At 37.2% G+C, this 12,889-nt stretch overlaps 1 protein-coding gene across 1 annotated transcript in view; it reads left to right on the top strand.

Moving 5' to 3' along the window:
• The window catches only part of LOC140491796 (histamine H2 receptor-like), a 33,395-nt gene extending 31,323 nt beyond the window's left edge, over positions 1-2,072 (top strand). Inside the window, exon 2 of the mRNA XM_072590197.1 lies at positions 1,842-2,072. Coding sequence (XP_072446298.1) covers positions 1,842-1,998 — 157 coding nt within the window. The 3' untranslated portion in view covers positions 1,999-2,072. The remainder of the gene's footprint in view (positions 1-1,841) is intronic.
• The last annotated feature ends 10,817 nt before the right edge of the window (positions 2,073-12,889 follow it).

Raw genomic sequence — 12,889 nt, 5'->3', positions numbered from 1 at the left:
GAGAGGGTAGAGAGGAGATTAATGAGAATTTTACTCTGAGCAGAAAACTGAGGAAAGAATGCACAGGCTGTTTTTGATGAGTAAACAAAGCTGAGGGAAAGTTTAATTGAGGTGTAGGATTTCATGAGAAACTTAGATAAAGTGATGGGAAAGATCCATCTCACGTGCAGAGAGATGAGTAACTAAAGGTACAGATTTAATGTAATTGATAGAAGATTAAAGAGACGTTGTGCAGTAATCTTTTCTCACAGAGGAAGTAGCAGCCTTGAACTTTATAATGACAACAGTCCTTATTGCATTTGTAGAGTATATAGATATGCACTTGAAGTGCCATAATCTACATGGCTAAGAACTAGGAACTAAACACAAGGATGAGACTGAATAGCTATTTACTTGGTAGATGGTAGTCGGGATGGGATGAATGCTCTCCTTCTGTGCTGTGAACATCTCTGTTAGCTGCTTGCCTTCCCATTGACCATGGCAGGCCTAGTTATGCATTAGAAATGAAAAGGGAATCCTATGTGCAAGAATGGCTCAAATAGTCAATAGTTATGGTTTGTTTTTGAAATTATGCACTGAACAAACCTTTCACATATCACAAAAAGGGCCATTTAATGAATACAATTTATAAGTGTTGCCTATAGATAAACATAAACTTTTTTGTACAACATATACCATAGGTTCTCCACAAAATCCTGGGAGAATAGCAGCTTTAGAAAAAAAGTGAAATATCACTCTTATTGTGGATTCAAAACATGGTGTCAGTCAGCTATAAATCTTTCTTAAGGTATAATAATTTGAAAACAATGCTCAGCAATAGTCCGTTATTTGCCAAGTTTCTTTCTAATACAACACATTACTCATTGATAATATTAAACCAAAGCCACTGGTGGACTCTCATTGGAGAAAGTGACTTTCGACATAGCAAGTTAATTGGCTATCTTATTAGTTGCAATTCATACAAATTTGACACTGGAATTGTTTCAAAAGAATGTTATCAAGGTTCCACTTAATGACAAAAAACATTGCATTTCCACAGATAAAATAAACTGAAATAGCCACAAAAGGTTAGCATTGCTATTTAGTGACGCACGGCTTCTTTTCATGACGTATTCAATGGTTCCATAATGTTATTCAATCTTAGCGACTCAGAAAGGCAGCAAATAATGACAAGTCTCTTTCTTGCAGGAGGAGAATTATTCTTTGAATTTATAACATTTTAAATGTTAACGTTTGTTATGCTATTCTTTTTCTTTTTCTCATTTTCCTTCACTGCTAATCCATTCTTTCTTACCTTCTGTTTATTTTTCTTTTTGCAATTAGTTTATCTAATTCATCCTATTTCTTTCTCTGGGAGTCAGTCTATTTCTTTATCAGCCCTTACTTTGTACTGGGGCTTAAGGAGATAGATTGTTGCTTTGTCATTAATGAAAGTCCGACAAGCTGTCATGCCCTTCTTGCTGTGTTATTAACATGCACTTCTGGCTAATTGTAGTGCAATTTATGTTCCGGATAAAGTATGAGGAAAAATTGTAACTGATCATATTCCAGCAGCTTCTAACCCAACATAATTAATTTTAAATGAAGGGTTTGGCAAACAGGAAGCATAAATCATTTATGCTCCAATTTTCTGGACTTTCAATGGCATGATATTAATGTATAGCAAAAATACATATTATTGTGATGCAATTTTGGGGAAATTCCATTTTTGAACCAGCAAGTAAAATGTCGGTATCATTTCGTGAATTTGTTATATTTGATGTTTCTGTTTCGTTTGTTATTTAGACTCACCAGAAAGGTATATTCCACCTTTTATGATCTCACCCTTTCTGTTCCTTCAGTTATCATGTCACTTTATGTGGAAGGTCAGCAGAAATGATCTCTTACTGCAGAGACTTATGGTTGACAAAGGTCAGATTGATGAAAAACCTATGGGTTCCTGAATTTGAAGAGACTGACGTAGAACTGATGGAATCCAGAAGGATGTTTGGACCTTAAGCACTGAACTACGAAGTCTTTAATTTACACTGTTACTATATAAGCAATGAATGTGCAATATTGATTAATGTACTGAAAACTACCTTCATGTGATTCTCATGTATAAACTCTTATAAGAGTTTTGGATTTTTATTTAAAAGAAAGTTCAAAGTTTACATGCAAGTCTGAAAGTTAATTCTTAAATTTGCTCTCATATAATGAGTTGAATTTCTGATGTTGATATTTATAAGTCATTATGGGTAATATAAATAAGTCATCAGATCAATGGGAATAAATCATTTATCAACATATACCCTAACCAGTATTAGTGTCTTCAGCTTAATTCTAATTTGATCTAATTGTGCAATAAAACAGAAGTTGTTTTTCTGTACACTCTAAAGGCATGAACGCATGTTGGAAAGTCCAAGATTTGCATACTTCTCTTTTTCTCTGTCTATGTTAGTAGTTTCAGTTAAGCAATACTTAAATCAATGAGTTATGAGTGAACCAAGAACTCCATGAGCCAACTTATTTGGCAATAATACATCAGGTATACTGCAATCATGAAAATAAATTATTAATAACTGTCAATGTGTTCTTGTGTTCACAGACACAATTTGGCTTATGATATAGGTAACTGCACAAGTTCAGGATACAATAAAAGAAAGCCTAGAATGAAATACCAACCATCATCTGATACAATGTACAAACATATGAAGAGGTAAATGTGATAGTAAAACCTTTGTAACAAGATAATGGGATGCAAGCCATTCCAATCATTAAAAAGACTAGTAGTGCGATTAGGCACATTGCCAGCATATCAGAAAAACAACAAGCAAGTTATTGCACACCACTGTCAAACCTACCAAATGATCAGCCCAGAGTTGAACACATTAGTGGGTGATTCATACATAGTATTAAGGAGGTAGATCATTTGCTTTTTCTTTTATGAAAGTCCTACATGTTCTCCTAACCTTGCTGCTCTGTTATTGATAATAGTTTTTTTTTGGGGGGGGGGATAGAGTGGAAATGCCTACCAGGTAGATGCTGTTCTGATGTGGGGTTTGGCTAGCTCTGTTGGTTGATGGCTGGTTTATGATGTAGTGCATTGCCAATAGAATGGGTTCAATTTGTACACCTGCTGAAATTGCCATAAAGGGTGTTTCTTCTTGCCTATAGTGTGGTGGCCTTCAGATTAAACCACCATCTCTCTGTAATGGGAGAGCTGCCCTATGGTCCCTATATTGACTTTACCTTTATTTCTAATAAGCCACATAATTTTGAAAAGTTTCGAGAGTGTGTTGCTGGGAAAACACAGCAGGTCAGGCAGCAGCCGAGAAGCAGGAGAATCAACATTTCAGACATAAGCCCTTCATCAGGATTTGTGCTTCTCGAATGCTGCCTGACCAGCTGTGCTTTCCCATCAACACACTCTCAACTCTGATCTGCAGTCCTCGCTTTCTCCTACATCATTTTGAAAATCCAGATTTAACATAGAATTTTCAACCTGATTGTGAATTGCCATCATCTGAATTTCCCTGGAGCCTCTAAAACCTCAAAATGGCTGCAGTGCTACTGATCAGAAGCAATTTCACGTCACAGGATGTGTGAACTCCACATATCTAATTCCTCTCCGTCTGGAGAGGCAGCTTGGCACACAGTAGCTAAGATGTTATGTTGGCTTTTGGATTATGGAAGAGTTAGTGCTGGAAGAGGAGGTATAGAGGCAGAACAAAGTCCTGTACCCACAGCTGGGGAAAGAGACCCTCTCACCGGTAGCAATTGATTCTACTCTATCTTCATGAAAACAAAGTATTGCAAAGTGCCCTAAATATACTCATCCATCATTAATAAAACAATTTTCACTACACAACAGGATAAACCCTCCTCCTGCTGGTAAATTAGTCAGTGCATTAGTCAGGAGTAAATATAGGGTCAGGGAATGGGTCTGGCTGGGTTACTCTTCAGTGGGTCGGTGTGGATTTGTTGGGCCAAATGGCCTGTTTCGATACTGTAGGGAATCTAAAAAAACAAAGTGCAAAATTCTTTGATGGTGACATGCAGCTGGGAATGTGATGTGTAAACCTTAATTGTTAGCAATACTTGGTCGGTGACTAACTAAATTATAGCACATTGAAAAGTGAGAGTTTGATAGTGTCCTTTGTGGGATATGGGGTTTGAAGATGCATTCACTGATCTTGATGCTGCTGTGAGATCAGAGATGTTTTGTGCAACTGCACCCATTTTCCCAAGTCTTGACTACCAGCATTGACCATCACAGCTGGTCCCACTGTCTTCTGTGAGTTTAGATATTGGAAAATCTTGGAGCCCTCTCTCTCATTCCTTTTTTTTTCCAGTTTAAAATCAGTTCTAGCTCTGAGAAAAATATACCTTTCCTTTAAGAGGTGCTCACTAGTATTAATTGGTATTAACAACAAATGCTCCTGAGGCCCCTACTGCGGCCTGCAACTATTCAACAGTGCTGTTATTTCTGGCTTCACACTGCAATTTTGTCAATTTGAAGACAGACCAAAGTTAGCAGGCTGCCAAAATCAGGAACAAGTGGAGGGGCTAAATCCACATTTTAGACCAAGCATTAGTTTTTGGAGTTTTTGAATTTTGGTTCTAATATATTAATAGGAAAGAAAGCAAATAATTCCCCATGACCTATGTCCATTTAGAAGAGAACATCATGTGGAAATAAATGGAAATATTCTTAAACTTTTGATGTGATGCAGTTCTTTTGTGAAAAGCAATGGGTGAATTGGAAACTTGCATTAAAAAAGCTTCCTGTCATAATTACTTTCTCTAGTTTATTCTCCGATTGGACAGTTTCACTTGTTTGTTCACTGTGGGTGGTCGCTGCACTGACTGACTAAACAAAAACCAAATCTACATAGGCCTCTAAGTGATAATCTATGATTATAATTATGGCTTAAAGTCTGTCCTCAGTGGAGATCACAATATTACCAGACTGTTTAATAAACTGAATCCCTTATATAAAAACAAGTTGTAACTTCTATAAACTTTGTTTTGTTCAAAGTTTATAAAAGCCACATAGTGGTTTAAGTTGCAGGACAGTCGTACTTCCTTTTTCATAATCAGTCATAAAGCACTCTCAAATATCATGTCAAATTCATCCGGCAAAAATACTGCAAAGCAGCAACCTTAATCCCTGCCGAGTAAAGGATTAGTACTCAAATATGTACATCATCAGTCGTGAGGCGAAAGATCACACAACAGCTGTAAACTGGAGAGAGATGAGTGTGTTCAGCCTTGTTCTGCGTTGTGGTAGTTCCCCAATCCTGAGCCAGAAGACTTTGGTTCAAGTCCTAGCCTACTCCAGAGGTATGCTATAATATGTCTGAACAGGTTGATTGGAAATCTATGTAAATAGCACAATACTAACTTAAAAGATAATCTTACCAACAGCCTAGACTCAACAGCCTCTTGAGATCCTTTTGCAATACACAACCTCATCCAAGATACACCACTATGGTAATAGATAATGACAGTGACCAACACCATGAATGAAAAGCATTGAAAAAAAAACTCAACAGCAAAGGACATGGACATGAATTTTACTTGATTGATAGAATTTCTTTATGTTAGATAGTGCAATATTGCACAAATTAAAATTAAGTACAAAAAGATTTGAACAAAATTAATTTGACAATTATAATGCCAATCATGAGTATTGCACAGTCTAGACCCTGGGTCTACTCTTCCTTCACTCCCATTATCTCTTGGATGGAAGTGGTTGCATAGAAAGGGAGGGCTGAGGCAATAGATGATCAATGGGTGACAGGGACAGATTAGCCACTTTGCAATTCTGTGTGCACTTCATTTTTGCTTACTCACAGTTACAGTAACATTGTCACTTGCATTCAGTACAGTATGTACAAAAATCTAAGAGAAACTGTCTTGTTCCTGTTGTTACTACACAGTTTTCATAATCGTGGAGATATTTCCAATATTGTTCTCCAAACTTTGGAAACAATTACCCTTTTATCAATTACTTCCTTGATTTTCAATGTTCAATTTTATATATCTGCAAGCACAGAAACAATATCTTTGATTCACATAAGAATTCACTATAATAACTGTTAGAATTCAGAATTTGCAAAGAAATTGCAGGGTTTTTTGTACTTTTATCTTCTGAAAGCAAACTTCCTTTTTTATCTGTAAAGAAACAGAAGTTGAAACATTCTTCTCAAAGTTGTCTGTAATGCAATACTACACTTTGAAATGAACTAATATATGTAAAACATTGAACCGAAACATTAAAACATTGAACAATGATGCCATATGTTACTCATGCACAAATATTGCAACATTAAATATGGCAATACAGATCTTGCTGCCTTACCAATTGAATGTGTTGAGAATTGTATTGAAATGCCATAATATATGATAAGTACAAATTAATTTCATCACAGAAAATTAAGTCTTGCCGATTCCAGTCCTGTTTTAATCAAGGGGAGGTCATGCCTGACAAATCTGCTAGAGTTCTTTGAGGAAGTAATGAGCAGGTTAGACCAAGAAGAGCCAATGGCTTTATCTACCTGATTCAACCCGAAAGTTTACTTTGAGAGAATCCCCGACTAGGACTTCAAGAAGGTGTTTGACAAGGTGCTGCCACGGAAGGCTACTCAGTAAGATAAGGGCCTTTGTTAGAGGCAAGGTGCTGGCACGGATCGAGGCTTGGCTGTCTGGCAAGAAGCAGAGATTGGGGATAAAAGGATCCTTCTCAGGATGGCAGCCTGTGACAAGTGGTGGTCTGCAAGGCTCAGTGTTAGGACCACAGCATTTCACTTTATACATTAACAAGCTAGATGAAGGAACTGAGGGAATTCTGGCTAAGTTTGCAGATGATACACAGATAAATAGAAGGACAGGTGGCATTGAGGTGGTGGGAAGGTGGCAGGAGGATTTGGACAGGTTAGGAAAGTGGGCAAAGAAGTGAGAAGGTGTGAGGTCATCCACTTTGGTAGGAAGAACAGAAACATGAGATGGACTATTTTCTAAATGGGGAGAAAATTCAAAAGTCTTAGGAGTCCTAGTCGGGGATTCTCTCAAAGTAAACTTGCGGGTTGAATCAGTAGTTAAGAAGGCAAATGCAATGTTGGCATTTATTTTGAGAGAACCTGAATATAAAAGCAGTGATGTACATCTGAGACTCTATAAGGCTCTGGTCAGATCACATTTGGAGTATTGTGCACAGTTTTGGGCCCAGTGTCTTGATATGGATGTACTGGCCCTGGAGCATTTTCAGAGTAGATCCACAAAAATGGTCCCAGGAATGAAAAGCTTAACATATGAGGAACATTTGAGGACTCTGGGTCTATACTTGATGGAGTTTAGAAGGATGAGGAGGGATCTAATTGCAGCAAAATGAGAAATTATGAGGTAAGGCAAATAAGGAGAGCAAAGAAGGGAGTGTTGAATGTATAAAATAGAAAAAAATTCAGAATGAAGACACAGTAAGATGAGTCATGTTGTTGGGGGAGCTTTGAGCTATTATAATGTAACTGCACAAAGTGAAACTGGTAAGTTGAAGGCATATGTCAGAATGGAGGGCATGATATGACAGAAATTCATTTTGTTCATGGTTTATTTGTACCACAACTTCATTTACTCACTTTTGCCCCATATTCTTTAATTCGATTAACCCTAACTAAATGCATTTAAATTTGAATTATCTATTTTATCCCTTTGCTTTTGTATTTTAATAGGATTTCTGCCTGTGAAACATCAGATGAATGCAGTTAAAATAAGATTGGGAGTCAAAATATCAATGAAAATCAAAAATCCCATGTGTGTTGATGTGCAAGAACAAAAGGGTAAATATTATTCCCTTTGGAAAATATTATAGATTGCCAACTAAAGCAAAGGTAATCGAGGAAGTGGTAGATTTAAAAAAGGTCATATTAATGACTGACTTTGAGTTGTCCGAAGAAATACTGGGGTAAGAATATGTTAGTGCCAAAGAAGTGAAGGAGATTTACCAATATGTCAAAGACTGCTTTTTGTTCCAGCTGGTTGTGATCGCTGTAGAGACCGATTATTTTTAAAAATAAATTAAAATGTCAAGTTAATAGCTGAAAGGTTGACATGAGATGATTTCATATTTAAAAGTGCGTTGTGCAAGAAGAATGTTTAGTATTTAATAATATTTTTGGACTTGAATTTGATGGATATGGTGATGTCTGGATTTCTTTTCTAATTGTCACTGAAAAGATACTGAAACTATTTTTACAAACAATGGAACCTCATGATTCAAGATAATTGATCTTGGTTGCTTGAAATCACTCCAGGGAAAGCACCTAACCATTTCACACCTGGGTTTTATGGCTGTTTTGTTTGAATAATATTTATCGATTTGGAATTTGTGTTTTGATTTTCCATTGAGGAAAGCTTGCTACTGAACAAATTGTTCAATTTGTGTCTCCTGTTTTTGAAAACTTTCTCCTTGACATCAAGCTGAAACCTAATTGTTCTTTTGAAGAGTGACTGAAAGTACTTCTCAATATTGTATTACGTGAGTATATTGTGTTTACCAAGACCCGAGAGACATCTATCCATTGTTACTTCATGACTACAGAAGCCAAATTATCATATTAACAAACTTCAGTACATTCTAGACTTGATTTTTTTTGTTACCTTTAAGAATAACCACCATGGACAGGATGTGTTTTTAGTTTCAAACTGAATCTCTTATTTTCATTTTTACCTGTTCGGTTCCTCTATCACAGATACAGCATGTCTATAATCTACAAAATCTATGAGATGTTTTGCAGCAACCCACTGGATGTTCTCCGAAAACACCCCCAAGCTTGTGAGCACTATCATGTAGAAAGACAAGGACAGCAGACACAAAGGATACCATCATCTCTAAATTCTCCTTCAAGTCACATTCCATCCTAACTTGAAACTATATCAATGTTTCTTCATTGTCCAGAGTCAGAATCTTGGACTGTACTCTCAACAGGAGTGTGGGTCTACCTGCACAATATGGACTGCCCTAGTTTGTAATGGAGACTCTCCACCACTATTTGAAGCGCAATGAGAGATGGGGAGAAAAAATTCTAATTTTGACAGTTATACATCCCATAAATTAATGAATAAAAGAAAATCCCAGTCCAGCCCTTTGTGAGCTTGTCTACAACAAATAAACAGTGAACAGTAATACGGGTAGGACGGGAGATAAATGAGGCTGTAGAACTTTACTTTTCACATATTACTTTGTTTCTTACATATTATGTCCAACTTTGTAAAGGAAAATCTCACCCACCAGAACCCTGACTGGGCTTGCCTTGAATGTCTGCATTACTTTCATATTTTAGTTTAATTTCTACTAATTTCTGGTGTGAAAATACAAATTTATATTCCCAAGACTGCTCCTTAAGGTTTGCTTTCCAATTAGCATGCAATAAAAGAAGGCTTTCTTTAGATTTATGTACTATTGAATCAGCTCAAGTTTTAGATTACAGTCAGTGAAATAGTCATGGTAATGGCTGTGTTATTTCCCAAAACCTTACAATCAGTTGTTTTGCCATAGCTGTGAATTATTTCAGCAACAAAGTGCAATTATCAGAATGATAATTGTATTATGACCCATTTAAAAATAAGAAATAATGGTAAATTTCCATTGTTAATTTTACAATGCAGTGATGGATTTGTTGAACTTTTTCACTGGGTCAATAGACAATGTTTATTTAAAATAAATAAACATACCTGTTACTATAGTGGTACTGAAAGCATAAATTTTCATGATTAACCTACCTTCAAATAACTTTAGTGCAGTAATCTGATTAAATGCTCTTTGTGTCTGAAATGATTAAAAGGAAAACACATTTACTGCTGTTTAAAGTAATGTTAGCACAAAAGAGTAAATAAGTCTTATCAAATAACTTTGAATGTCTGATAGAAGTAGTTGACTTTTTTTTCAACTTAAGCCCTTGATTTCACCTTTCGAAAGTTCAACATCAGTCAGTGTTTCTACTAGGGTTTGGCTTGATTTTGTCCTGACTGGTTAATGAACAGCATTTTCCCATCTAATTTTAAATAGGTTTACCAGACTGATTCCGGGGATGGTAGAACAGATGTATGGAGATTGGATCAGTTAGGACTATGTTCATTAAAGTTTCAAAGTTTGAAAGAGTGATCTCACAGGAGCCTATAAAACTCTTAACAGATTGAGACAGGGTAATTGCAGAAAGGATATTCCCAATGACTGAGTCCAGAACTGGGGGTCACAGTATAATGATACAGGATAAGCCACTTAGACTGAGGTGAGGAGAAATTCCTTCACCCAGAGAATGGTGAGCCTGTAGAATTCGCTGACACAGAAAACAATAGGCCAAATATTTTCAGGAAGGAGTTAGATCTTAATTCTGTGACCAAAGGGAAGGAAAACACATCTAAGGAGACCAAAGTCAGCAATAGCTCCAAAGACTGAGATAAACTCAGAATCCAGCAAAAGAGGATAAAAAAGGTAATAAAGACTGGGACAAACTATGAAGGCAAACAAGCAAGAAATTTAAAACCTGACAATAAAAGCTTCTTTAATTAGATAAAAAGGAAGAGCGAGGCCAAAGTGTACATAGGCCCATTAGAAAATGAATCTGGGAAATGGTTTTGGGGAACAAGAAATGGCAAAGCGGTTATTCAGATATTTTGAATCAGTCTTTATGGTAGAAAATACTTTGAATATTCCATTAATACTAAAGAACACTGGAGAGACATTAAGTACCATCATCATCACAAAGGTAGTATTGGAAAACCAACAGCACCAAAGGACAAAGTGACGACTGCAGATGCTGGAGAGCAGAGTTGAAAAGCGTGGTGCTGGAAAAGCACAGCCAGTCAGGCAGAATCCAAGGAGCAGGAGAACCGATGTTTCGGGCATAAACTCTTCATCAGGAATGGGACTAAAGGCAGATAAGCCCCTTGGCCCTGATGGCTTATAATATAGGATAATGAAAGAAGCAGCTATAGAGATAATGAATGCATTGGTTGTAATTTTCCAAAAATCATTCAGTTCTGAAGAAGCACCAGGGATTTATAAAACTGCTAATGTGGCACCCCTATTCAGAAAGGAAGGGAGGCAAAAAGCAGGTGACTATAGGTTAATTAGCTTATCACCTATTGTTGGAAAAGTATTGAAATCACTTATTAGATTAGATTATCTACAGTGTGGAAACAGGCCATTTGACCCAACAAGTCCACACCAATCCTCCAAAGAGTAACCCACCCAGACGCATTTCCCTCTGACTAATGCAACTAACATTATGGGCAATTTAGCATGACTAATTCACCTAACCTGCACATCTTTGGATTGTGGGAGAAAACCAGTGCAGGCACAGAGAGAATGCTTAAACTCCAAACAGATAGTCACCCAAGGTGAGAATTGAACCTTTATCCCTGGTGCTGTGAGACAGTAGTGCTAACCACTGAGCCACCGGGCCACCCCAAAGGCCTTATTACTTCCTTATTTAGGATGTAATAGCAGAACATTTGGAAAGTCACAATCTAATCAAGCAGAGTCAGCATGGCTTCATGAAAGGGAAATTGAATCTGACTAATTTATTAGAGTTTTTCAAGGAAGCCTGAACCAAGGTGGATAAATAAGATCCCATAGATAGCTTGTGTTTAGCCTTCCATAAGGTGTTTGACAAAGTACCTCATAAAAGATTACGCCATAAGGTAGTATTTTGATTTGGATAGAGAATTGGCTCATGAGCGGCAAACAGCAGGTGGGAATAAGGGGCTCTTTTCACGTTGATAGCCTGCGACCAGTGGGGTTCTACAGGGATCAGTGCTAGGACCACAACTGTTTACAATATGCATTGATGACTTGGAGGAAGGAAGTGAATGCACGGTAGCTAAATTTGGAGACAAAACAAAAATAGGTGGAAAGGGATACAAACGGTTTGCAGAGAGATATTGGCGAGTGAGTAAAAAGTTAGCAAATGGAGTATAATGTGGGAAAGTGTAACATTGCTCATTTTGGAAGAGAGAGCAAGAAAACAGAATATTATTTAAATGGAGAAAGACTGCAGAAAGCTGCAACACAACAGGATTTGCGTGTACTTGTGCCTGAACCACAGAAAGTTAGCACACAGGTGCAGCTGTTAACCAGGAAGGCTAATGGAATGTTGACTCTTGTTTCAAGAAGGTTGGATTATAAGAAATAGGGAAGTCTTACTGCAAATGTACAAGGTGCTAGTGAGACCACTTCTGAAGTACTTTGAACAGTTTTGATCCCATTATTTACAGAAAGATATCATTTGAATGAAGCCAGTTCAAAGCCATTCACTAGAATGATCACTGGTACAAAGGGATTGTCTTATGAGCAAAGGCTTAACAGGTTGGGATTCACTGGAGTTTAGAAGAATGAGAGAGGTGATCTCACTGAAACATACAGGGCCTCTCAGGTAAATGCTGAGAGGACGTTTCCCCTCATGGGAGAGTCTAAGACCAAAGGGCATAATCTCAGAATTAAGGAGCACCAATTTAAGACTGAAATGAGAAGGAATTTCTTGTTTAAGAGGGTTGTGAGTTGTTGGAACTCACTGCCACTGAGAATTGTGCAAGCATAGTTCTGGTCCACATTTAAGGCTGAGATGGATAGATTCTTGATCAGAAGGGGAATCAAGGGTTACAGGAAAGGCCAGGAAAGTGGATGTGAGAAATGTTGGATAATCCATGATCCTATTAAATGGGGGACCAGGCTTGAGCGACTGAATGGTCTACTCCTGTTCCTTTTTTTTATAGTGTATTGGTTCAATAGGTATGGGATAAAAGCAGGAATAGAGTGCTAAGTGGGTTGGTCAGCATGATCATATCGAATAATGGGGCAGAGTCAAAGGTCTGAAAGACTACTCCTGTTGCTATTTTCTATATTTCT

Source organism: Chiloscyllium punctatum, chromosome 20 (genome assembly GCF_047496795.1).
Source record: "Chiloscyllium punctatum isolate Juve2018m chromosome 20, sChiPun1.3, whole genome shotgun sequence".
In the NCBI taxonomy this organism is placed as follows: Eukaryota; Metazoa; Chordata; class Chondrichthyes; order Orectolobiformes; family Hemiscylliidae; genus Chiloscyllium; species Chiloscyllium punctatum.
The sequence above is the reverse complement of the archived record's forward strand: the minus strand, read 5'-3'. Positions and strand labels throughout refer to the sequence as shown.